Genomic DNA, 27,488 nt, shown 5'->3' with positions numbered 1-27,488 from the left:
AACACATGCGCAGCTCCAGGTGGCACTCCACTCTTTATGGGGAGTGTTGGATGTAGTATCGCCTACCTATGCAGTGAGCATACCTTGTACCTTATGAGAGGAGGGCAACACCACATCACATGGCTATATATAGCTATTGGAGAGCGTACACAGACTCCACTTGCCCACCTCTAGAACCTTTGGGAAGAGTATGTAGTGAGTCCTACACAATACCAAGTGGAGCAAAACCCTGGAGTCACCCCAGACTGTCTCCACTTTTACAGAACTGATCACACTAAACTCCTGTGAGGAGAACAAAGGAGCACAGGCAAATGGCAGCCTGTTGAGCTGCGGATGCCATGGGCTCCTGCAGCGGAATCACCGGGCTGTGTGGTTGTTTCCTCCTCCCCTGCTGCACATCTGAATTTTGGCAACATTAGACTACACGTTGGTAAGCGGCGGGAAGGGAGGGCACCTCTGGAGCATGTTGGACCTAGCTGCCTGCCCCCTCACTACTCAGTAATGAAGACAGGGTGCCTTTGCATAAAGGAATGCGGAGTCTGTGTAGGTGCTGAGATTTAATGCCCTGTGCACCATCGACCTGACTAATGCTGAAATGGCACTCTTCCCTCCCCAAAACGCCTTGAATTCTTAGCAGAAAGTGGAGTCAATAACCAGTCTGTGGGCCAGATCTTTAATATTGGTGCATGCCAGGAGATTGCATGGGTGCACAGGCCACTGGTGAGGAAGTGGCATGAGTCTGAATCGTCTGGAGTGCCAACGCTTTGGGCCAGTGTCTGCCAGCTGCCTGCTGAGGGGGCAGTGGCTTCACAATTTGGGGGAACAGCAGCTTTGGGGCAGTGCCGCTGGAGGTGGAGGGACGCTGGAGGAGGGTTGAGGAATTCGGGCCACCCTCATATCCTATCTTTATCCTGGGAATACTGTGATTGGGTGGAAGTGAGTGCATGATTGAACCTGTAAGTGACTCCGAAGCAAGTATGGTTAAACCACGAACAGTCAGGGGATCCCACGGAGGTGGTGACTGTTTAAAGCCCCCAGGACAAGGAGGAGAAACCTTTGGCCTTGGCGGTGCATGCAGCCACAATTGTGGATGCATTAGAGGATATTAAAAGGTCCCTGGAAATGCAGATTGCCGTGCATGCGGTGGGGCTCTTGCAAGAGGATTGAAGGAAGCTTCCTGACCGAGTGAAGGAGACTGAAGGTACTTTGGAGGCAACATTACCACAGGTGAAAGACCTTAACCAAAGGGTTTTGGTAATGGAAAAAGAAATGTGATAGCTGGCTACTAAACTTGAAGGTGCTGAGGGTAGGTGCCGTAGTCATAATATGCGCCTGGTTGGGATGCAAGAGAGTGGAATGTCCATCAGTGGAACTCTGTCTGGAGGATAGTTGGTGAGGACAGTTCTGCGAGGTGCACCCTCAAAATGTTTCTCCATGGAGCATGCACACAGAATCCTGGCAACCAATGCCGAACCCCCACAATTCCCCCCCCCCCCCCCTTACACACACACACACTCCCAGGCTCCCTATCGCCCGGCACGAATCTGCGTTCTGTAATAGCATGCTTGATGAACTTCCAGGACAGAGACGTAGTTCTTCAGGTGGTGAGAAAGCGCAAACTTTGGAATATTGATGGCCATGAGTTTAATCTATATATAGCCTATACTATTCTAATTCAAAAACAAAGAGGGGCATATGTTCTGGTTTAAAAATAAAAATAAAAATAAAAAAGGTAATGAGTCGCTTGAGGTATGCGCTCCTCTACCAAACGAAACTCAGGGTAGAATATGAAGGGAAGGCATGCTTTATGACTACGCTTCGACGCCTAGTCAGTGGTAGTAAGCGCTATATAAATACTATTACAATTACACAGCAAGAGGCCTGGGCCGATTGCTGGATGCCGAGGTAGGAGGTGGCTGGGAAAAACTGGTGTAAACACAGCAACAGGAGGAGGAACAAGGCCTCTTTAACCCCAGAACAAATGAAAGTTGCACAAGTCAAAACGGTGCTAGAAATCAAACACAGTAGAGATATCTAGAGCAATAACCAGTGGAGATCACTGGCACCGGAGAGTGGCGATAGTGGATCGGATCACACTGAAACGGAACATGGCTTTGAGGAAGAACTGTTGCCAGTTGTGATGCCTTTGACAGCAGATCAAATGGGCGGGAGGGCGCCTTATATATTAATATGCCCAACACTAGGGACTTTGGCTTCAAGATGGGGGCTATAACTGATGGAGGCTCCATTTGGGAACCTGAGTCCCTTGATGAACGGTTCAATGATAGTGACTGTTGGCCGTGACCTGTAGACAGATTCACACACTTGTTTGTTTATTAGGTTTGGGGGACTATGTATTCAGCATGTTTGAGGGTTAGTTAGTTTTACGATCATGGCACTGTAAAGTAGGGTTGAGGGCTTGTCATTGGTTATTATCATCATCAATGTTTTTTTGCATGTTTTCGCACCATAGTATACGGATGCGCTCCAATCAGTCGCTCACTGGGCCCAGCAAGGAAGAAAGAAAGGTACACACAATGGTACAGACCAAACAATTCTCATAAGTGACATAGGATGTTAACCGGTTGGGCAACATGGCAAAAAGAGGACAAGTTCAAAAAGCTATCTCTATATACCAACCTGACATTATATAGCTACAGGATACCCATCTTGTGGATGCATAACTTTGACCAGTTTGTATTTGCCCCTTCCTAAACTTCAGTCATGCACAACACACATCCGGATCCACGGGTCTGTAGATTCTTATGTGTGAATCACTTGTGTTCATGCACCGATTCACAAGGTAGCTATTTAGTGTTTTTCTTTTTTTGTGTTAATATGCCGGTTTACCTTTGTTACCCCCCTCCCCAACAAGTGTGTGTGTGGGGGGGGTGGGGGGGAGCTGTACTAACTAAGGTATAACATACATACATACATAATAGTGTGAGAGGATTTCATCTTGGTATTAGATACACACCTGGACAGGACCTGTGCCAAAGAGGAAGGGTGGGGGGAATGACAAGAAGCAGACTGGATGGTTTTGCTCAGGTGCTGGAGTTGTGTGACATATGGAGGGCTCTACATGGGCAGGAACGGGGCTGCTCCTTCTGCTCTGGGGCTCACGGGTTCCGCTGTCGTCTGGATTACTTTTTCACTACGGCCGACGTATTGCCCAGTGTTGGGGACTCAGAATATTTGCCTCAAGGCATTAGTAATCATTCACCTCTGAGAGTAAGAATGGAAATTGGGGGGAGGAGGGTGGTGTACACATCCCAGGCTGAATGGACAATGGAGGCATGATGCCTTACCAATGAGGTGGTTGTTAGTAGCCTGGAACAGGCTTTCATGCACTACTTTGTGGAAAGCTTAGTTGGTGCAAAGCTGCATGGTCATATGGGAGGCTTTGAAGGCCACTATTGGAGGGAATTTCATCACTAGGGGTGTCTGAGACCGTAGGAAACGTCAGCAGCGGTTGGTCACGTTAGCAAGTCAACCATATGATGAGATTATGATGCTTTGCTGACGCCCAAGTGTGGGGTGGGGTGTGTCAGGGTAGTAAACCAAAATAAAGGCAGAGTAACGGCTACTGGCCAACAATGAGATCTGGACAGTTTTTCTTGTTAAACAAGTCTGAAACTCATCCCCAACCTCAGCCTTTTGCACCAGCTGATGGAGGCTCCCGTTCACAACTTTCCATTATGTCCCCCCATCTCCTAACAGTACACACTGGGAAACACTGCGGCAGCGTCTTGTATGGAAGCAGGCAGCTCACTGATTCATCCTATACGAATAACGAGCCAGTACACATCTTTATTGGTCTTGATAGCAACACACAAGCTAAATAAGGCATCCCTATAATAAATGCTAAGTCCTTTTCACACGGCCTGCAAAGCTACCGAACCATGTAACGTTCTGCTTCTTCTAGTGAAATTATAATGTACCGGATGGATGTGGTTTGTCTAAAAAAAAGTTAAAATGACAAACTAATGAAGTAATTGTAGAGAAGAATCACACCGGAATTGGGTTCTCCACGGTTTATTAATAAATAACTCCTGGTAAACACGACATGTGTAGGAGACGGGATGTCTCCTGGCTCTCGCCTCGTCCTTCTCAACCACCTCCCACCAACACTCTCACTCAAGAACACTGTTCTCGTGCAGCGTGATGGGCTGAACGCGCACATCGCGCTGCACAAGTGAGTTCCATCACAACAGTAATACTGGGGCAAAATGTGCTACATAATCTGGCTTTTCTTGCCACTTTACTTAGTTAACCCTGCCTCATAATATGGTCCTACCCTGCTACACAATTCTGGTGGCCCTGCATCTAAGTATCATTATTTTAATGATGATATTGCTAAAGTATACCAAGTGGTTATTGTTATTAATATGGTGTCCCTGACATCCAATAGGCCTGCCTCGTATATTAAGATGGCAATCTGACAAAGCCAGTAAGCCTGCCTTACACGTACTGAGGCTATGATACTTAGCAAAGCCAGTAGGCCTTACTTATAACTAATGATGTTGATGTTGCAACTGGAATAGTTGGAGGTGGGGGGTGTACTGTGTTAGGGAGGTTTAGGATTTACTAGGGTGTTATATTTTATGAGGGTGCCACCTAAGATACTTCCATCTACCTGAATGTATATATCTAATGTAATGAATGTGGTAGTGTACTTAATAAAAGTACTTTTCCTTTTTAACAGAAAAGTCAATGGCTGGACCGTAATTTGAGTGTTGTGTGCCAATAAATTGGGAGTGCTGCCTAGCACCACCTCCCTGAGGAGGCCTTGGATTTCTCTGCTTCGCTACCCTGATAGAGGCAAATGCTAAAGTGGGTACTTGGTCCCTAGTGAAAAGACAATTGCACAATTATTACTTGTGCAATACCCACATACTTCACAATTAATAACCCAATTTCTTACAGCTTATCTGCCAAACCTTTGGATTTAAGTATATGTGCCATTTCCATGTCTTCACTGTGCTTAAGATTGACACTTTAATGCTTTTTGGGACTCGTTGGTTGACACTTTTTTTTAATGAGTAGAATAAGTTTTTCTGTTTATATATTCGGTTGTATTTCACATATTCCCTCCTTAATGCAATGTAGTTATATGGAAGGTCCACTAGAGCAGCTGCAACACAAGCAGTCGTCGTGGGAGGGAGCTAGCTTATTTCAATTTTTTTAAAAGGCTCGTCCTGGAAATGTGTGTGGCAGCATAACAAATGGTACACTTTTAATTTCAGTCCCTTATTACCTAGTACATGGAATCCCACTAGCGGTCAGGGCATTGGGCTACCTAAGCAGCTATGAGATACTGTGAACATGAGCTATGGGGAAGTGGCTAGCATTTAATTACAGAAGAGACATAAGAGTTGCTTTCGGGACATGCTTATCTTTAGTGAGGACAATAAATACAAATGGGAACCTTCTAAATAAAGTGTCCCAAAACAGCAAATGACCGCCCAGGTTGTCATACATTTAATTCACTTGGCCAACTAGGCATTAGACTAGTAAGGCCAGCCTGCCTCCGGCTGAAGTGGTGCTATGTATCCTAGTATGAAAAGTGTGCACAATATATTGCTTTTTTGATGTTGATAGTATTTTCGTTTTTACGTTCCCCATGATCGGTTTGGAAAAATTATGCTCTATCTGAGATTAGAGGACAGAAGAACATCTATGTGAGCATGGTTTGAAATGGCAAGCCCTCTAGTTAGGCATTTCGAAACATTTGTTTAAACATCAACAGGAAATCCAAAATGCAGCAGCGAGAACCGCACAAAGATCATTTTAATTTTGCCACGATATTCTCCTAAAAAAAATTGTTCTGAAGACGCTGTTGATTAGGTACCATGGCCGCCTTTGTCCTCTATCCTTCACTGTGGAGCTCTGGTGAACTCCCATTGAGGAGTATCACTGGCATAATCTTTTTTAGAAAACGCCAGAAGGCATATCTCTTCTACAGTGGCTTCACTGTCCTAGATCTTTCTCTGTGAGGAGATCTGGCTTTGTCTTGGTGCCACGTAACCTTTTGGGGTAAACGAGAGCTTTAAAAATGACAAAATACCGCTACGTTCTCGTAGTTTCAAATCACTTCATGTTTCTAAAGTACTAGTTTTTTTCCTAGCCGCTGCTCCAGTTTCACTGAGTAGTCCCGTGGTGTTCGAGTAAATGCATCTCCTTAGGTGCACTGAAAGGAATTCTGAGGACATTGTAAACCTCAGTTCGGTTTTTATCTCAACTTCAAAATGGTACTTTCATACTCCTAAATTTTAGGTTATTTACTCAGAGGAACGATTATAGAAAAATCACATGTACTGTACTGAGCTCTCTGTTCCCTTTAGCTGTCATCCTGCTTAAATCCCTCCACGTTATTTTTGGTCTAGTGATGTTTGAAGAGAGCTGGTGCTTGTCATTTCGGAGAAGCCTTATTTAATTTCACTTTGTGAATTCTAATACCTATTATCATATAAATAAGGAACAGTGATGTACAAACCGACAAATGAAATATCTTTATATGAGTTTAGCGGTGCTTTATGGATCTGCTGTGATTGGATTCCGAGTGCTTTCTGCCGTAGCTGTATGTTTATAGGACACACTCTGTGAATCTCATAAACATCCTGTTTCTTCTGAGTCATTGCTCTGTCATCCGTTCATGAAAAACGGACGTTCACCGGCCTAGCCTTGTATTGGAGTATAATATAGCTCGGTTGTATGCCCGCTGGCCTTTCAGAGAGCCTAGTTCTCTAATTGAAACTGATTGCACTGCGAGTTTGAAGTGCAGAGCTTTTATAAAATAAGCCACCTTTTCCCCTAATGCCCACGATTTTTTATATTGGAAGCGTTTTTTCATCCAGCCTTTCTGGATATGTAGTAGGTTTGTATTTGACCTTTTTTGTTTAGTTACAAACCTTTTTTTAAATTTGGGATCAAATAAGAATGTGTTTTTTAATGTTTTTATTACCTTATTTTAGCCTCTTCTGTTTAAGAACTCTAAAGCGATTACAGAATCACTGATTTTCCAAATGTTACAGCCATAGCTTCACTTACTCAAAAAAGTAGTACCACAATTGGCAAGGCCAGTAAGTTTGGCTTTTGAGGAGTGTCATTTTCACTGATTGATAGTCATTATGCATTCAGTCTCACTCATCCTTACCCTCGTGCATCCATTCGTCCATCTGCTGGTTCATTCATCCACTGACACAACCAGAATAAAATACACATGTAAGCTCCTTTACAAATGCACGATAACTCAAAAGAATACCAGCAGGAAAAAGTAAACCTGCTGCTGCCTAAACATGGCAGGCATATGCTTGTAATAAAATGAAACCTAGCAGTGAGTGGCCATCTTTCAGCGATGTTGTACATAGTATATTTGTTTTAAAGTCACAGCATGGCCACCGTATTTAGAAACAACGTCTTGACCATCTTGAAATGGTAATAAAATGGGATACATATGGACAGTGCAGTTCCATGATGTTGCCTGGTTTAGATTCAGTGTTCAGAATGCAGCATACCACAGAGGAAATGAGCGGAAAGCAAGCAGCCAATAAACAACGTCTGGGGAAACTGCGAAATGTTCTAAACATTAAAATAAAAAGAGAACAAGGAGAGAAACACAAGGGATCCTCAAAAAGAAGAACATTGAAAACTAAAGAACAGGCCTACCAGTCCTGGCACTAAAGCGCACACATTTTCAGGTGGTGTGAACATATGATCCTACAAATATCATGACTCACAGCAGTAGAGCCAATGATCGCAAGACAAATACTGCAATATAATGTCACTTTAGGTATTTAGTTCCTCAGTATTGTTCACAGTTGCAAAGGCAGTATGTTTTTTTACATAATCATTTTTAATTTTATTTGTCCAGTGTTTGTTAGAACTGTGTCTTTACCATGACGATTTATAGAGACAAACTACAATCAGGAAGGGCAGAACCCATTAAAAGGGTGACATAAAGAATAACAGCAACTGATGAACATTCTACTAGGATACATCATCTGAGCGTAGCAAACCCTTTTTGACAGTAACACCCCTGCCCCAACCAACTAGTGACTTGAATTATTTAATAATAAAAGGGGTATAACATTATTTTAACTGACAGTACCATTATATATCCTGTTTTGGACGTAAGCACACACAAATGCAGATCTCCCTACAGTTTTGCTATATATCATATCCCTATTATTCCAGAATATTCTTTGCAGGCCACCTGTACTTTTTTTTTTCTTCCAGAGCTTCTCTAATCTTTGATTTGAACAGTCACATTGAAGTCTCAAATAGAAGTTTGGTCCTTGTCTTGCTAACACTAGCCTTGCCTGCCATATGTGTATTGAAAGATAAGTGACTGATTTTTGATGGACGGACTACTTAAATGTGTCCTAGCTTTGATTGTGACTCGTTTGCTTTCACCACCAGATGATTTGTATAAATGTTAATGATTGACAAGTATACAAGCCATGCATGGCCTAGAACTATTAGACCTCCAAGGTCAAAGTCAAGGATAAAAAAGATGCCACCTGTTTGTCAGCAAAAAAGAAACCCAATAAAGCTTGGCCTATAATGAGGAAATGCCCAAACAACTGAGCAACTTAACATGCGCTACATAAATATACTATTACAATACAATACAATAAATAAATAGGATAGAAAATTGCTGTAGAGGGAAAGAACAACAAAGACGCAGAAGGCCTTCTGGGCTGTGATTCTATTTCTCAGTGAAAAATCGAATTCAAAGGAGTTCCTGAGGTTGGTGAATGTTTTAAACAGAGCCCCTAATTCTGTAAATAATTCCTCCGTTTCTGAAGTTTGTTGAGCAGACAACTTAACTATATAGTTCAGCATATCCCCTAAAAGTCACATTGTCTCAAGCAACACAGGAAATAAAATCATCTTAAGTGAGGATACTTGTACAACATCGGAACCAACGTTGTTAAATACGACGACTTGCCAACTCGTATCAATCTACTGTTGCCCTAATGTCACAGATGACACAAACAGTACCTCCTCCTCACATACCACCTGGGAATAGAAACTCCACTAATTATGAAGTCCCACCTCTCGTCTTGCAGTCACAAATAGCTAAATAGTTACATTTGAGATGACAAGATGGTTCACCTGAACCCAACGGTATCCAGCAGACTTTTTTTTATTTTTTTTATTACAATATCAATTATGCATACTGGGTGGCCAAAGTGGCAACAGTATTTAATAATGTCCTACAAACAAAAAGCATTTGGGACTCCTGGAGAGGATCAATAGTTAACCCAATTTACAAAAATGGTGACCATGTGCAACCTGGACGCTATCAGTTTATCCCTCCTTGATCACGAAGCCAATTATTTCGAGGGGCTCCGATTAAAGCAATGAATTAATTGGGTAGAGAACAAACAAAATCATACATTTGAACCAAAGAGATTTTACATGAAGAACCGATACAATGACCAACATTCTGGTACTTTCTCTTTTATCTGACCATATGCTAAAAAAAAAAAAAACACTGAATCCATGTCATATGTATATAGATTTTAAGTCCGGTTTTGACTGTGTCCAAGATAATATCCTTTGAGGCAAACTAACACAATCAGATGTTCCGTCACACCTCCTAAAGGCTATACACTTACTATATACCAACACCTGGCTAAGAATCAAACTAGGAGATGGTACTTGTCTGTTAGTGAAAATCCTAACCCAGCAGGGTCTGAAACGGGCGTTGTGGTGATGTTGCTAGGTAATGTTGATGGGAGCCGCATGGAACTTCATGACATTGAGTGTTTGATGTCATGGTGTTCCATGTGTCTTCGTTGTCAGTTATTCTCTGTACCCCTTTACAATGGAAGCTGTTGTCTACATCTCATAATAAATATTCAGTGGAAAATCTCTGTGTACTTGTCTTTTCAAAGTGACGATGAGTATCAAAAAACAAGAACAAGGAGGATCAAAAAACAAGAACAAGGAAGATTGTTTTTGGATAGAAAGGGAGTTCGGCAGACTTTGATCACATTGTTCTTGGCTCGAGAGGAGGCTTGGCGGACTTCGGTTAGCACAGAGCACTGATCACAAAGCTCACAGCTGCGTTGGTCTACCGTGATCGTGAGTTTTTGGATTGAGTTGGTGGTGCAGATCAGTGCATTTACTTTATGGGGGCACAGAGTTTTCGAGCGCATCTCTTTAACGTGCAGGTCGGTTGCCGTTTCCCTCTCGCACAGCACTCTACACGCACGAACCATAGCGTGTGCAGCATGCATACATGCAGTCACATAGACCGCACAGGATACATCACATTTGTTGATCTTAATCAATGCATATAGACCGCGCATAGCGAAGGAGGTGAAAGCTGCTTACCGAGGTGTTGGCTTTCAGTTTTTCCTCTCATCTTCATTTCACATGTTGTTCCGGTAATAGATCAACAACATAGAAAGTGGACTTCAGACTCTTCAATGTTTCTTCCTGCAGTTCGGCCAACTTACATTGGGACTTTTCGTACAAGTGAAACAAGTGGTGCAATCTTTCCTGCTATGTTAATTTTAAAAGGAAAAAACATAGGCCTTGTAGATTGGATGCTTCTCCAGCAAGGTTGGATATCCAGCACTTAAAAGCAGAACTATAAATATAACTATTGGTAAAACTATTGTACACACTTCTTATAATGCAGAACGTTTTACCTCCAGCACCTTTTATACAAGATCTTGGTGGATCCCCCCTTGAATGGAAACTATTGCTACGATCTTTCAAAGCTTATCTAGGAGCCATTGGCAGACATAAGTTCAGACCTGAAAGGAAGAAAAGTTTAATGTATTACTATTTGGGAGTTGAAGGACAGAACATTTTTTATCACTTGCCTGCTTATGAAATGGCCAAAGAAGTAGAGTTGGATGAATTTGAAATTGCAGTTGCACAATTGGACAAGTATTTTATTAAAACAAAGAATATTGTAGTACACAGATATAAGTTCTTCATTAGGTCACAAAATCCCAATGAAAGTGTTCATACGTTTATTACAGCACTGAAAGTTCTAGCTGCTAAGTGTGAATTTGAGAATTGCACATCTCATCTTATCAGAGATCAACTAGTAGCTAGATGTCATTCTAAAAAGTCAGGAAAAATTACTGACATGTAAAGACCCTTCATTAGACAAAGGTATTGACATAGCAAAAAGCATTTATTGTTCTTTGGAAGATGCAAAACAGTTAGGAGTATCATTGTCTAGTACTACAATTTCAGTGGCAGTGGCCAGTGTGCAGAGAAGTGATAACAGAAAACATTTGCGTCCTGAGAAAAAAAACAGGACAGTTCTTCTAGTTTGAGAAGCAATACTCAACTCGAGTACAATCAGAGGATTATTTGTTATAGGTGTGGTTCTTCGGCTCATGTATCTTCCTTTAAGAACTGTCCAGCAGTAAATCAACAGTATAGGAACTGTGGTTAATGGGACATTTTTCAAGGGTTTGTAGGAGTGCTAAGAAAAAAAAAAGGCCGTTGTGTGCTCAGTGAGGATGTGGAGAGCATTCATGTAAATCATGATGACAATGAATGTTAGTGGTCGAAGATACTGCAACACAGAAACACAAAGTAGTGGTAGATCCTGATTTTGATGTGTCAATAGAAGGGGTAATGGTAAAACGTTTGGTGGATACAGGAGCTCGCATCCCTATTGTGTCACAAGAAAAATTCAATGAATTTTGGGCTTCCAAAACTCTTCTTCCTCCGGATGTTTCAACTGTTGCTTTTGAAGGAAGCAACATTGATTTAATTGGTTATTTTTGGGCTTCATTGGGTATTCTCGATTAAACTATTCAGGGAAAAGTTTATGTAGCAAAAAGGGGAATCCATGTTTTGGGTCTAGTTCAACAAGCCAAATTTAATTTGAGCATCAAACCTGGATGGGATAAACCAGTTTCCATTGAAAAGAAAAATTGAAATTCTGTTTAAAACTGTCCCAGCAATATGCAATTGGCAACAGAAATTTTAAAAGTTATTTCAAGAACGATTAGGAACGGTAACTAATTTTACACACACTATAAAGCTGAAACAAAGTGCTGTTCCTGTGAAACACAAATTAAGCAATGCACCTTTAGGTATAAGAACAGACTTATCCAAACTGTTGATGGATATGTGTGAGCATGGCGTAATTGAGAAGTTGGAAGCGACTTTATGGTTTTCTCCCATTGTTCTAGCTAAGAAAAGAACAGGAGATCTAAGAATGTGTGTGGATTTAAGAAGTTCAAATGAGGCAGTTTGGGTGAACAGTTTTCCTTTATCAAGAATTTAATACTTAATCACGAAAGTTGGTTCATCCAGCTGGTTTTTAAAACTCAACTTAGTCTGCTTACCATCAAGTAGAATTGGATGGTGATTCTAGAAACTTAACGGCTTTTGTCACTTCTGATGGAACTTTTCAGTTTTGCAGGTTACCCTTCGGCCTAGCATCAGCTGCTGCAGTTTTTCAAAGATTGATGTCTGACATGTTTATTGACAATCCTAATATGGTAGTTTTTCAGGATGACATTTTGTTTTTTTCAGATAGTGAAGAAGCACATGACAAGATTCTGGAAGGTGTATTAAGCACATTAGAAAATTGAGGTGTGGCTTTAAGAAAAGATAAATGTACCTTCAAATCTAGGGAAATCGAGTATCTAGGACATGTTTTATCAGAACAGGGTATTAAACAGAGAGCAGATTTGGTAAAAAGCATTTTGGAAACTCCATCAATTGTCTTTTCTTGGTTTATGTGAGTTCTATGCCACATTTAAAAAAAGACTTTGCAAAGAATACTGAATGTTTCATATGAGTATTTGTAAAAAAAAAACGACATTTTTATGGTCTGAGGAGTGTAACAAGATGTTTGAACTAATCAAACGAGAAATTGTCAAAGCTCCAGCTTTTCAGCCCTTCCCAGAGGAGATGAGCACTGTTGTGAAAGTGGATGCATGCAAGCATGGTTTAGGTGGTGTGTTGTCAACTGTCAGATGAAGGAAGCAAGAGCACTATACGGTTTGCCTCAAGAACTTTACGGCAGGTTGAACGTAAGTACTCAGTGATTGAAAAAGAACTTTTGGCTTGTGTGTGAAGCGTAGAAAAGTTTCAACATTATCTATGGGGTAGACATTTGTTTTGAAAACCGATCATCGACCTCTTGTGGAAATTTTATCGGGTAAGAAAAAATAAAACAGTCAACGGCTCGTATTGCAAGATTGTTAGCTAAGCTTTTGGAATTTAGTTTTTCAGTTGAGTACATTCCTGGTGGGCAAAACTGTAGAGCAGATTGCTTATCTAGATTGCCCATTGAAGATAATGAAGAAGAAGAATTGGAAACTGAGATTGAAGAATGTTTTGTGGCGTGTATTTCAGAGAGTGACATGTTTGTGGATGAAAAGGAATGGATTGATTCGGTACAAAAAGATCATTTGTCATGTGAAGTGATGTGTTTGGTTAAGTCTGGTTGGCCGAAAGAGAAGAATTTGTAATAAGGGTGGCAGTCGTTTTGGAAAGTGTCTAATGAGTTATCCATTGAAGGAGACAAATTAGTTAGGGGTAACAAGCTCATTCCTCCAGAGTGTTTCAATAGAGATTTAATTGTTAAGGCTCATTCTGGGTATTTGGGTGCCACTATTACCAAAAGGAAGTTGAGATCCGATTTTTGGTGGCCTAGAATGGACAAAGAGATTGATGATTATGTCAGGAGTTGCACAAGATGCAGTAGGAGTGATAAAGTATTGGTCACGGAGGGTGTCACGGACTTGTTTGAACCAACACCAGCTAGAGCTTGGCAAAAAAATTGGTCTTGATTTTCTTGGTCCATATCATATATTACCACCTAACATGAGATAATTTGTAGTGATCATTGATAATTTGTCGAGATGGGTTGAGGTAGAACCTGTAAGGTTTCCAACCAATTCAAGTGTAATTGATTGCTTGAAAAGGATTTTCATCCGTGAAGGGTTCCCGGAACAGAAATTAACCGACAATGGAGTACAATTTGTTTCAGCAGACATGCTTCCGTTTTTGGGCAAGTGTGGTATTAAACATATTAGAACACCTCTTTATCATGCCACAAAGTAATGGGATAGTGGACCGATTTAATTGTGTGCTAGTAGATTGTATTCAAGCCACGTATAGAAGTATTCGAGCCACGCATAGAAGTAATAAGTCTGTGGATCAAGCAGTCTCAAAAACTTATTTGGTCTTATTGTACCACACCACATGTTGCTACAGGCAAAAGTCCTTTTGAACTTATGAGAGGAAGAATAGCGTCTACTGAGTTATGTCCTTATTGGATGGTTAAATTAATTCATGAAGGGAGTGATCTAAAATGAATTTGGCAAGTGTCAGAAAACAATTCCAATAATGTGGGCAAGAGGAAGCTAAGTGGGGTTTGTGACGAGGGTGGAAGGTTGCAGATGGGTGATTGGGTGAGAGTGAAGAATCCTGTGTTGGTTTGAAAAGTCTTGTCAAAAGTTCAAGGATTCTCAACAAAGTTGTGAGCTACGTAGGAATAATGTAAAACTTTCAGATGGAAGTTGGTGGAGTACTTCCCGTATAGCATTGGATCCAAGTGCACAGGTTCAGTCAGGTAACACTCGGCATGTCAAGAAAAATGTCAGTGTTTCAGATGAAAATGAAAAGTACAAAAATAGGAGAAGCACAAGAGTATGGCATAAACCAAAAACGTTTCAAGACGTCTTGTCTTAAATATGTCTGCATTTAATTGTATTCTTTAATGTGTGACCATGGTATTTCTTACAAGGAGTTGTAATTGTTTTTTTGTATACATTTTTCATTTACATAGGGGTAGTATATTTTGTCAGTTTCAATGTTAATGCACTATGCAATGTTTTTGTTTGTTTGTTTTTTTGTTGTTTTTTTTTCCCAATTTATTGTCTTGTTTTAAGGATCGGAGAATTGTGGTGATGTTGCTAGGTAATATTGATGGGAGTCGCATGGAACATAATGACTGAGTGTTTATGATGTCATAGTGTTCCATGTGTCTTCGTTGTCAGTTATTCTCTGTGCCCCGTTACCATGGAAGCTGTTGTCTACATCTTGTAATAAATATTCAGTGGAAAATCTCTGTGTACTCGTCTTTTCAGATGTGCATCCTGGCACCGTATTTGTTCAATACATTTTTGCCCGACATAAGAATTACAGGGGTGTGGAATGCCTACAGCCCATCGCCCAGGACATATTTTTTGGGGTTGAGGACAACAAGTTTTTATGTTGATTTTTGTCCTTGGGACAAGTAGGCCCAACCCCCTGCAGCAAAAATCCTTTGTCTGCCAGTTTACAGGGAAGGAAACTGTCTGAATGAGGTGATATTTGTGTCCGTGTTAATACTGTTCGAACCTGTATTTATGGTTCATTAATGCAAAGCCTTTATTATTAAGGTGAACACTCTAAATAAACATTGTAAGATCACACTGCACTACTGACAGTGGTTCCAGTAAAAAACAAAGTATGTACACACGTTTGAAAAGTTTAACAGTATGAGGCTATGTACAATGCTCCAAGAATGCTGTCTGATTCGATGCAAATGTTTGCAGAAGCCTATAAGCAAGATTGATGATTCTTTGCTTTAAAAAAAAAAAGGTTCAGAAAAAAAATGTTTTGACAAATTACTATGAAATGTTTAGGTACTAGTGTTTTAAAGCATCATTTCGTAAAATGTTTTTATGCATGCTAGTATTTGCAAAAGGTATTCATGATGGAAATTCAGCGTAACCATTTTCAACATTATGGCAAACATGAAAATAAGCTCTGGCAAAACCAACCGATCCAACATTGGCGAACAGTCTTTTTAGTTTTGTCAATGCGTGTCTTGTTGGCATGGCTTTTGTAACACGTTTTTACAGTTGTGAGGGCCTGGCAGCTCCCACAACAATAAACATTGGCAAAAAATGTGGGTTCAAAAAGCATAGTAGTTCCTGGCACTTCACAAAATTACTTTGTGTGCCAGTATGCTTGTTGTGGAAGAGCACAATGCTATCACTCACAGTAAAGCCAGCCAATAGTTGGATAGAGAGAGAAATAGAATTGTAATAAAAACATGTGTAGGTCTCCAGACCTAATTAGGTACCCAATTCTTAGTCACAAAAGTACACCAATTGTGTGTATCTTTCCATTAGTGGCTTTCATGAATTCACAAGAATTTACAGAAGTAGATCGGGAAATCTTTCTCCTAGAAAATATTTGCACACCCTATTTTAGCACAAGCAAATATGCATGTTTAGATTTGCTCATGCGAAAATCGATTGTGTGCTTACAAGTTGTTTCCCTCCAGCCACTTTTTCCCCAACCCTGGTAGAACATCTACTTCTTCCCTCATCAGAGGTAAATTTCCAACCTCTCTCAGTATGGAAAAGGACTAGAGAATTGCTGGTGAAAATCCTTAAAACATGCAGGTTGGTAGGTTTGCACAGACGAAGGGCATTCAGACCCTGAAACTACTGCTTATTACTTCCTCCAGCCCAAGTATGTAGATCTGTGGAATGGGGGCAAAATAAAGAAATTGCTATAGTAGGACTTGAAATTGCTAGTATTCACGCACTACGATAATATTAACCCTGACATAATCAGCGAGGCTACTATTGGAGCTCTTACATAATGAGATTGCTGCTATAATCTGTCACTGCACTACATGGCACAAAAGGGACAAGTAGTTTTTTTTTTTTTTTTTTTTTTTTTTTTACAGGACATGTAGATTTATGAAGCCACCTGTCCCATGGACAAGTACGTATTTTGTTAAATTCCAAACGTGATACAAGTTCGAACAGCATTAACATGCTGAAACAAATATCTGCAGACAATGCTCTTCCCTCCCCTATAATGTGTTACAGCAAACAGGCAGCCAAAGAGTTTGTGCTGGAGGGAGTTGGGCCTACTTGTCCCAAGGGCAAAATAAACAATAACTCTTGCTTCCCTTGACTTCCCCAAACAATATATGGTTGGCTTTGGGCTACAGAAATTCCACACCCCGCAGACATGAGCTAAGTCTCCTACCACAAGCAGAAACATAAATTGCACCAAACCAGGATCACTTAGCAAGTACTGTGTAGAAAGTTGACTGCAATGCCTGACCAGCTTTTTTCTCAAAACCAGCAAATTCCAAACTAGGTTAGGAAATGCCAACATTATACAGTATTCATTTAGATTCCTCCAGTATACATCAGGTTTCTGTACCTTATCAACATGTCCAACACACAGCAAAATAAACTATTCGGTTTTATGGCATGTGTGGCTATAGATACAGATGCTTTGTATACTTCTGCCATCTAGTGTTGGGTCTGGAAGGTTACAAGTTGTTTTATTCCAAAGTCTTTTGAGTCACGAAGTGTAGCGGCGACATGGATGCAGCACCTTTTTCCACCCAAAACTGCCCCTCTTTTCCCTATGTGGGTAGCTCTAGATTTTCGACTCTATCTCACTGCCACCTAGGGGAACCTAGCGAACCTGTAAATTGTTTTTAAAACTCAACACATAGGAGTATCCAGGGTGGGCTGACTTGCGTGACTCAACATGTTTTGTTACCCAGAATCCCCTGCAAACTTTGACCAAAAAACACATTTTCGTCATATTTCTGTGAAGGAAAGTTATAGAATCCATGGGGCACCACAATCTTCCTTCCACCCGGCATTCCCCCAAGTCTTCAAATAAAAATGTTACCTCATGTGTGGGTAGACATAGTGCCTACGACAGGAAACGGCCCAAAACACAACATGGACGCTGCACGTTTTTCCACCCCAAACTGACCCGGTTTTCCAAATATGGATAGCTCTAGATTTTGGACTCTAGCTCAGCTGCCAACTAGAGGAACCTATCCAGCCTGTTCATTTTTGAAAACTAGACACCTAGAGTCATCTCAGGTGGGCTGACTTGCGTGGCTCTCGACACGTTTTGTTATCCCAATTCCCTTGCGAACATGAAACTTTGCCAATCCGTGGGGAGCCACAAACGTCCTTCCAGCCGACGTGCCCTCAGGTCTCTCAATATAAATGATACCTTGCTTGCGTGGCTGGGCCTAGTGCCTGCACCAGAACAAATCAAACTAAGGTCACGGAGGCTCCTTTTGTGAGGACTTCCGTTGATGTTAGTTTGATCAGTTCCTGTCGCGGGCACTAGACCCATCCACACAAGAGGGGCAGCATTTTTATTGGGACAAGTGGGGAAATACTAGGTGGTAGGAATTGTGTGGTCTCCTAATTCTGAAAGACTGGCACAACAATTAAAGGAATATGTGTGATTTTAGCCACATTTTGAGGTTTGCAGGACATTGTGGGTAAGAAAACCTGTTGGGATCCACAAGAGACACCCCACCCTGTACTCCCTTAGGTGTCTAGTTTGTAAAAAAAAAAAATATATATATCTAGTGTTTAATTATTTTTTTTTCCTTTTTTTCTAGAGAGAATGTACATCCTGGCAGACAAAAACAGAAAAGACAAATATTACTGCACAATCATCTATTCCTGAAGTAAACCCACATACTGGTTGCATTTGGCACTAGGGTTAGTGATGGTTCAAAATGTAAAATTTTATTAACAAAATTTCAAAAAAATGAAACACACTGTTAGTAATCTATAGGTTGAAATCGGAACCCATGAATTGCAGCTTTTTAGCTGTAAAGCAGTGTCAAGGCTTTACAGGCTATTCAAACACCTTTCATGATTGACGCACACAAGACCATTCACACTGTGGGCCCAACGCATTGCAACACTCCCATCAACAGACAATGTAGAGGCCATGTACCCCCTGCGAGAGAGACAGAAAAGACTAATATTACTGCATAACCATCTATTCATCAAGTACAAATGCATAGTGGTTGGATTTGGCGCAAGGGTGAGTGATGGGGCTATATGTAAACTTTTATTAACAAGCGATTCACAAAAATGAAATACCCTGTTAATAATTGAAAGGTTAAAAAAACGAACCAATGACCCAGCTAGTGGGATTTAAAGCTGTGTCAAGGCACCAGCCACTTTACAGTCCATTCACACACTTTTCATACATGACACACAAGACCAGCCGTGGGCCCAACACATTACAACACTCACATTGACAGCGCAATTCAAGGGCCCATCACTTTTATATACCTAAATGACCGACGCAGCAATCACACTGGCTTGTGGCTGACGCAGTGTGTGGACTAACATTTGAATAGCAGTGTGTGTAATGACCAGCAGCAAGTCACTACTCGCACACCTCCAGCCAAGCGCCAGCTTACACACACACCGCCAGTCTGCACACACCACCATCAATTTTTTTTTTTTTAACAGAAAGAAACAAAAACAAGCATATGTGAAATAAGAAGAAAACTACAAACACAAGAGCTCTAACTAAATACATCACACATATGCCAACCTTGAAACTGAACCAAAAATAGAAAGTGAATGTAAAAGTGAACTGACTTGTCTGAATCAGAGTTGCTCCCAAAAAACTCCATTGCATGTGGAACAATATAAAACATGCAGGTACTCACAGCCCAGGTTTGGAAGGACATTTGGGGCAGTGCATACAACTATTCTTCCGCACACCTCTTTGCATACCGACTCCACATCTCTTGCATGGATTTTTTTTTGTTTTTGGGTCGTCTGAGGAATGTAATCTGCAAAGTGGTGATCTTTCAGTCTAGCCACATTCTCTCCCACTCCATGTCTGGGAATACTTGCCTGTTCCACTACAACATGGATGCCTATCACAGACTGCTGAAACTGAACAAATGCCATCTTTGACTCTGGAGAACAATCATTGAATACAACAAAAGCATTGAAGGTTGAAAGATTAAACAAATGGCTAGCCAACTTTTTCTAGCAAATATATGCCTTACAGCAGTGTAAGGTTCCAACCTCTGATCTACTCTATCTGCACCACCAATGTGCATATTGTAGACTAAAATGCACACAGATTTGCACACTTAACCTGACCCCAAACAGTCACAGGGGAAATACTTTAAATGAGCTTGGTAGTCAACATGTAGACATCTCTCCTGTCTGCAAATTCTTTTTTTAAATTTATTTATATTTTTTACAAACAAGCCCCTTTGGAAAACCTTAATGGTTAGAGCAGAAGCAACAGTGCCCACTTTGAAGTATTCCCTGAACAATTGCACACCAGTGTAGAAGTTATCTATGTATACATGGTGACCTTTGTTAAAAAGCTCTCTACCAGGTTCCTACACAACTTTCTCACTAACTCCAAAAAGTGGACGGGCAACCAGAGGTGTCAGTAGTGGACCCTCTACCAGTGTACACACTGAAATTATAGACGTATCTTGTAGTACTCTCAAACAGCATATACATCTTAATTTTATAACATGCCCTCTTGCTAGGAATGTACTGCCTAACACCCAAACAGCCCTTGAACAGGACCAAAGACTCATCTACAGCTGTTTCTTTCCCTGGAACATAGAACTCTGAAAATCCATGTACAAAGTGATGAAGAACAGGCCGAATCTTAAAAAGCTGGTCGCAATCAGGGTGATCTTGTGGCAACACTGAAGTTATCAACAAATTGCAGCATCCAAAGCAGAAGCAAATACTGCTCACGACTTATGATTGCTTGAAATATGGCTGTTGCCACAAGGGGACTGGCAGAACAATATGAAAACGGTAATGGCTTCCTTATCAAGCCCATCAACAAAGTTAAAACCAAACGCTACTTCAACTCATCCTGATTTGTGGGAGTACACATGGGAGCTCCTGAGCGAGGCTTAAGTCTAGCACTGTTATCACTCAAATACTGTGCAGCACAGATTAGTCTGTTCAACAATCTCATTCAAAAATACATCGTCCAAAAACAACTGAAAGAAATTGACAGAAGCTAAATATGCTGCATTATTACACCATTTACAAAAAACTCATTCATGCATGGCAATGATACTCATTTGGAGTACACAGTACAAAAAGGTTTTTCTTACCAAATACATGCAACTACACAAAATGCAGATCTACTAGTGCCGACACTCCAGATAGAAATCACAGCAAAGGAAATCAAAGCTTTGCACTAAAATAAAAAGGAGAAATAAAACATTACGATTGCGATGATGACCAGAAATACAACAGTTAACATGATACCTACTGGCTGATCTGGAACACCGTGATTCTTTTGGTTCTGGCAAATAACACTGGTTGGCGATAGGGTATGCATATTTTAGGTGATTTAACAGACTTTAATTTAGAATCATTAGCGATATGCACATCTAATGTTTCCTCTTAAAATTTGATTTGCGTCCTGTTAGCAAGAGCCAAAAAGGCAAGCGTATTTGCATCTCTCTATAAAGATTTACACCTGCTGACATGCACTGATTTCTTGTATTACAGCCTACAAAACTGTTGTCCCTTCTGGATCACGAAGATCTTGATCCAGGCCAGAGTTTCAGGATATACACAAGATAAATTTACATACAGAGAATCCAAATAGAACTCATTTACTTTGGCAGTGGTCCACCTGAAAATCTGGAATGGTTCTGACTCTTCTGGACCACCCTTATTTCTTGCACATTTTTTGTCGCCAACATGCTGATCACTTGTGCAGTCCTAGGAGAGTTCAGTGTGACTGATTTCTGTCCCTTTTGTCACTTGCCAGAGACTATTCTTAAGTCAGAGGATTTAGTATTAAGGGCAACTTAGATATTTCGTGCACATAAGGTAATTGTTACCTGTTGAGTAATTATATGTAGCAGTAAATCTATATTTCACTCTGACCATGTCTTTATCTGTAGATTATCAACATTGTGTGATGTTACGCTTAATTGTTCTTATCACTTTGCTGTTATATTGATTTATGCCCCAGTGAAGAATAAAATAATGAAAGGAAAAAGGAAGGCTTTAATGTTGCTTAATAGTCTTTTTCAACACCTTCCTCTTTGGCAATGCAATATTTATTTTTCTCCTCCATGTTTCTTCTTGATAAGAGGCAGTACTTATACACTGACAACAGCCTCTTTGTCATAAGGATAAGTGAATAAGTGAGACAGTTAATCAAAGAATCACTCTGCAGACTTACGGCTTGTTTGCTGTTTACTTATGTTCTTCTCGTTTACTTTCTCCTCTACCGTCCTCAGCATACTATGTTGATTTGTAAATCTTTGCTGCTAGGATTCCAGATCAGTTTATAGTTTCTTGAATGTCTTCAATGCAATGTGATATCACTACAAATGTCACACATTTTTGGGAAAAGCGGCAGTGGTAGTTTTTGCGTCCGATGCAGTTAGCATTGTATCTGCCCGTTAACTTTCAATGGAATAGGCAGTATTTTGAGGATGGACAGATTATTAAAAGTAGGGCGACGTAGCAGTTTGTTTGGCAAAATATTTACATCCCACTATATGGTGAGAGATGACATGATCTCTCTTTCTGTTGGCACACGCTTTTCAGGAGATGTGCGTTTTGCAAAAGAGCCAGAGCATTATTCTTTACATGTAGATTGGCCTCAATGTAAAGTTGAGATGTGTATAACTGATGTGGCCCTCATTGGGATCCATGACTGACATGCTCATATCTGAGACCCTAACTGAGACAGAATTGTTTTCTTAAGAGTTGCATTTGATTTGAATGTTACCAATTTATTGTAGTTAGATACATTAGATAATTGTACTCATACAAATTGCAAATGTGCTCATGTCTTGTATTTTAATTTTAGTGGTGGACTCGTAATGGCCGAAGAAAAGCAACACCCACATTGTGTCAACTGCATCAGCAGGCGCTGCATGACCAGACCAGAGATGGGGATTTCATGTGATTTAATTGGGTGCCCTTTGGTATGCGGAGCAGTTTTTCATTCATGCAAAGGTGATGAGCATCGTATTTTGTGTCCTCTAGAGAGAGTCCCTTGCTTAAACCAAGGCTTTGGGTGTCCTTTCACTTTAGCCAGGAACAAAATTGCTGAACACCTAAATATGTGTCCTGCAAGTGTTGTTTGCTGTACTATGGAATGGAACAGATGGCCATTGAGCTTTGCAGATCGAAAATCCTACGAAAGTTTAAGTAAAGACGTTGATGAAGTGGAGCAGCTAGATATGGCGTTGGCGCTTCAAGATCAGCGCATGCTGCTAGAGTCTCTCAAAGTAGCAACTCATATGTCCAAAAAAATTGTGAAAACGCCCGAATCTAGTCAGCACTCTCCTGTCAAAACCTGCACTTCTGATGCAACACTTACCAACGGTTTGATCCCTGCTGATGAAGACTCTTATAATGCACTTTATCAAGCCACTGTAGAAACAACAAAGAGTCTAACTGCAGCACTGGATATCCTAAATAGTGCTTCGAGGGACATTGCTATGTTCAATGGGAGGTTACATGAAGGTGCAAATGGTGAAACTGAAGAGTTCAATAAAAGTAAAAGCTTGTCTATGGAAAGTTTGGAGAGCCTGACAACGAGGAATCCTGCTGTTTTGGAGGATGATTGTACAGGAGCAGTTGGTGGAATAGACTTAAAAGATCCAAGACAAAAATGTCAGCTGCAGCAAAATGGTTCAAACGATTTTGTCTGCAATGGAAATGCGAATTATGACTTGGGCAGCCTAAAAGCAAGAGCTACCACTGTCTTGTACAACGGATTCCATGACGACAGTACATACACTGACCATTTGGACGGGGATGAAGCGCATTTGGGCACGAGCCACTCTAAGCAAGTGAATCTAACAAATGGTGAATGTTTGTTTTTAGAAGACGAGAATAAATTAAAAACTTTAAAACCTTATTTATTACCAATGTCCACTCAGCACGTTCCAGAAGAAATACCTTTCAGTTCCCTTCAGAATGGCACATCTCATCCTCTGTTGTCTGAGAACGTTGGAAGTGAGCACGTTTTAGATCAAAAATTCGAAGAACAAACTTTAAGGGAAGTATTTGTATTTGGTCGGAGAACATTCTTTCTCGAAAATGGTGGGTTTAAAGCAAAAATGGAGGACAAGTCTGTTGACACATCAGATTTAGAGATAAAAGAGGACCCCATGGGTCTGCAAGGAATTGATCTTATCACAGCTGCTCTTCTGTTTTGTCTTGGAGATTCTCCCAGTGGCAGAGGCATTTCAGACAGTCGATACATTGATGGCTATCACGTAGATTTTGGGACTCAGACATTTTCATTTCCATCTGCCATATTGGCCTCTAACACCATGGTTGGGGAAATAGCTTCTGCTTCTGCCTGTGATCATGCCAATCCACAGCTTTCCAATCCAAGCCCCTTTCAGACACTTGGATTGGACCTTGTACTTGAATGTGTGGCTCGATACCAATCCAAACAACGCTCAATGTTTACTTTTGTTTGTGGACAATTGTTTAGAAGAAATGAGTTTTCATCACATTTTAAAAATGTACATGGTGACATTCATGCTGGCCTTAATGGCTGGATGGAACAGCGATGTCCTTTAGCATTCTATGGATGTACATATTCCCAGCGTAGATTTTGCCCTTCAGCACAAGGATCAAAAATCATTCACGACCGCCATTTAAAGTCATTTGGAGTCCAGCCTTGTACATCCATACCGCTAGACTCTTGTTTGAATATTTTTATCTCCTCAAGCGATCACTTAAGTGGTCTGCCTTTTGAGATTCTGCAGCACATTGCTGGCTTTCTAGATGGCTTTAGTTTGTGCCAGTTATCAAGAGTGTCACGATTAATGAGAGATGTTTGTGGCAGCTTGCTTCAAAGACGTGGAATGATCGTCCTGTTGTGGGAAAAACGACATTATTCAAATCGAAATTCATCATGGCAAATAAAAGATAAGGTGAGGCTTTGATTTGATCTTTTGTCACTAAAATGCAGTAGCTCTCAGGTGATCTAATTCTTTAGTCCACTTGTGATTAACTTCCCCTAGATGTATTCTTGTGCTGGTACTTACGCTATGACCTTTGCTTGATGACTTTTGAATGCAAACTGATCACCTTGGCCCTTCCCCGTTATTTCCCTGTGTAAGCCATACTGATTTATTTAAAAATACATGTTTTATACAAATCTTGTAGTACACACTCACCTGGTATTCATTTTTCAAACTCTTTCAACTCATGCAAGTTTTTTTTAAAGACTTCTCTTCACATGATCCCAACATTTGTACATTTTCAACTTGCACTTTGTTCTACACACTCTACTCATCTGGTCATTGATACTGCCCTAGTAACACCGATCCATTCTATACCATGTCTTACATTGAAGTATTATGTCATCCCTTCTCCTTCAGCAACCAAGGGTTTTGTGCAGGGGGCATGGAGCTATCTGGGGTGGGTAAATCCAGAGTTTTCGAACATTCAATCAGCAGATCCCAACTTTGGCTATGTCAGGATTATAATGCCCTTTCTCCGCTTTTAGATATAATACTTGCCCTTCTATTTCTGCCCATGTCAATAATGTTCTTCCCCAGCGGTCTACATTTGGGCCCTTGGGTGACTTCCAATGCATTGATATCTCTTTTCGCTAAGATGAGGGCAAAGTCTAAAATGTTGTAGTTAGTTTACGGAACGTGGCACTGGAAGCCCCCAAGGAAGTCATTCATAGGAGTAGTCGCACCCCCGTCTTTCTGTCACTTTATTTATTCAGTGGAATACTCCCTCTCAGAAATCCTTCATCTCTGAGCAGATCACATCATATGAAAAAAAAAAACAGCTTTCGGTTCAGAGCATCGGGGGCAACAGGTGTTATCAATATTAAACATACAAGCTATTTTATCCAGAATGAGGTAAGCTCTGTGTAGTATATAGAAGTTTATCAATTTAAAACAAGTGTTTCTAGATAGTCTATTGGTGTGTGATAAGATGGAGGCCCATTTCCTTTTGTCTATTGTGAGTACGAGGTCATCCTCCCATTTAAGGCGCAGGGCATCCAGTGGGGTTAGTTATCTGTTTGCAATGCTTTGTATAGTTGTGTGAATGCTCTGATCTTGCCGCTTATAGTACATAATGTCTGTCTGCCTAAATGAGCTTTGGGCTCTAATGGTCCTGTTCCCCAGTGCTGTTTGATTTTAGTGGCTATCATTCTGTGCACCATAAATTGACCTTGCTGTAACCCATAATTCTCTGTTAGGTATCCAAAGGGCATAAGCTGTCCATCTTTGTATAAATCTCCCAAGGTGGTGATATCCAGTTCCTCTCATCTCAACACCCCTCTCCGGTTCTGCCCACCTGTTAAAGTTACTAACTATTTCAACGGGAGTTCAGGTGTGTAAGGAGATTTCGACCGAGTGTGCTGCAGACTACGTAGCCAAAGGTGTTGTATCACTTGTAATTCTGCTGTGTGGCTGGGGCGAGCTAATTTGGGCACCAACAGGATATGAAGCAGTGTGAGGTAGGGAGGGGTTCTACAGTGTATCGTCTTGTCTGCCTGCTGCGATGCGTCCAGCCACTGTGCAAGCCTTTAGAGTTGACCTGCTAGGTAATATAGTTCCATGTCTGGGGCAGCTCGTTCCCCCACTGTTGACAGGCATTGCAGCCTGTTCAAAATTACTCTTCGTCTACCCTCCCCCAGATGTGGTCTATTATTATTGTGTCCAGTTCCTGAGAAAAGGATTTTGGTAGAAAGATTGGTAGTGTTGTAAATAAAGCTGCCTCGGCAAAGCCACCATTTTACCTACCGCAATGTGGCTTGCCACGGACAGCCGGAGTGTCACCACAAGGGCACACCTCCTCTGAGTTTCGTGATCGCTACACTCATGTTCCCTTCTTGTAGGTCACTTAGGTCATGATAGATTTGTACTTCGACACCAAAATGTGTTTTCCTACCACATTAAAGCCTATAAGTTTTGTGGTGGGGGTGTATGACGTTGTAATGGGAAGAGGAGAGATTTTGACAATTTATGTGGAGGTCTGATATCGTCCCAAAGCCTTTGAGTAGTGAGATAGCACCCTGTAGGTCTGAGTCTGCATTTCTAAGGAAAAGAATCATGTCATCTGTATATAGTGCTATTTTTATGTGATTGCCCATGTACTGATAATCAGTCATAGTGATTTCCCACTCTGGCTGTGAATGCTAATGGTTCCACTTCTATTGCTAATAGAAGGGGAAAGAGGGGGGGGCAACCCTGTCTTGTGCCTCTTCCCTCTGCATATGACTCTGAAATTGTTTTATTTGGCTCGACACGGGCAGTGGGCTCAGCATACAGTAGTTTAGTCCATCTAATGAAACCTTGTCCTAATCCCATCTTTTTCATAGCTCCATATAAATAGTCCCATCGCAGACTATTGAATGCCTTTTCTATATCGATTGCTATTAACACTGCTCTGTCTGTCTCTGGGTGCTCGGGGTATAGGAGGGATGCAAGGTGTCTAATGTTGGTGGCCATGTTACAGTTTGGTATAAAGCCTGTTTCGTTTGGTCCGGATGGATCAATTGTGATGCGTGGGAGGAGGGGTGCAGCAGGAAACTTACTTAGGATTTTGTAATCCATATTCAACGTGGACAAGGGGCGATATGACTGTACCACTGTAGTTGGTTTGCCCGGTTTCAGTAAAGGTATCACTAAGGCCTCTCATGTCGTAGGGGGTAGGCAACCTCTTTCTAGTGCC

General features: G+C 41.0%; 1 protein-coding gene across 2 annotated transcripts in view; it reads left to right on the top strand.

Annotated features, from left to right (window-relative positions):
- Positions 1–27,488, top strand: part of FBXO30 (F-box protein 30) — an 83,032-nt gene that overhangs the window by 39,871 nt on the left and 15,673 nt on the right. Inside the window, exons 2-3 of one of the 2 annotated variants that reach the window (XM_069235242.1) lie at positions 18,398–18,500; positions 22,633–24,721. In XM_069235242.1, the coding sequence (XP_069091343.1) occupies positions 22,646–24,721 (2,076 nt within the window). In that variant the 5' untranslated portion in view covers positions 18,398–18,500; positions 22,633–22,645. The remainder of the gene's footprint in view (positions 1–18,397; positions 18,501–22,632; positions 24,722–27,488) is intronic. The other variant, XM_069235241.1, reaches the window with a different exon arrangement.

This window comes from Pleurodeles waltl, chromosome 5 (genome assembly GCF_031143425.1).
Source record: "Pleurodeles waltl isolate 20211129_DDA chromosome 5, aPleWal1.hap1.20221129, whole genome shotgun sequence".
In the NCBI taxonomy this organism is placed as follows: domain Eukaryota; kingdom Metazoa; phylum Chordata; class Amphibia; order Caudata; family Salamandridae; genus Pleurodeles; species Pleurodeles waltl.
This window is presented reverse-complemented; position numbering and strand designations above follow the sequence as displayed.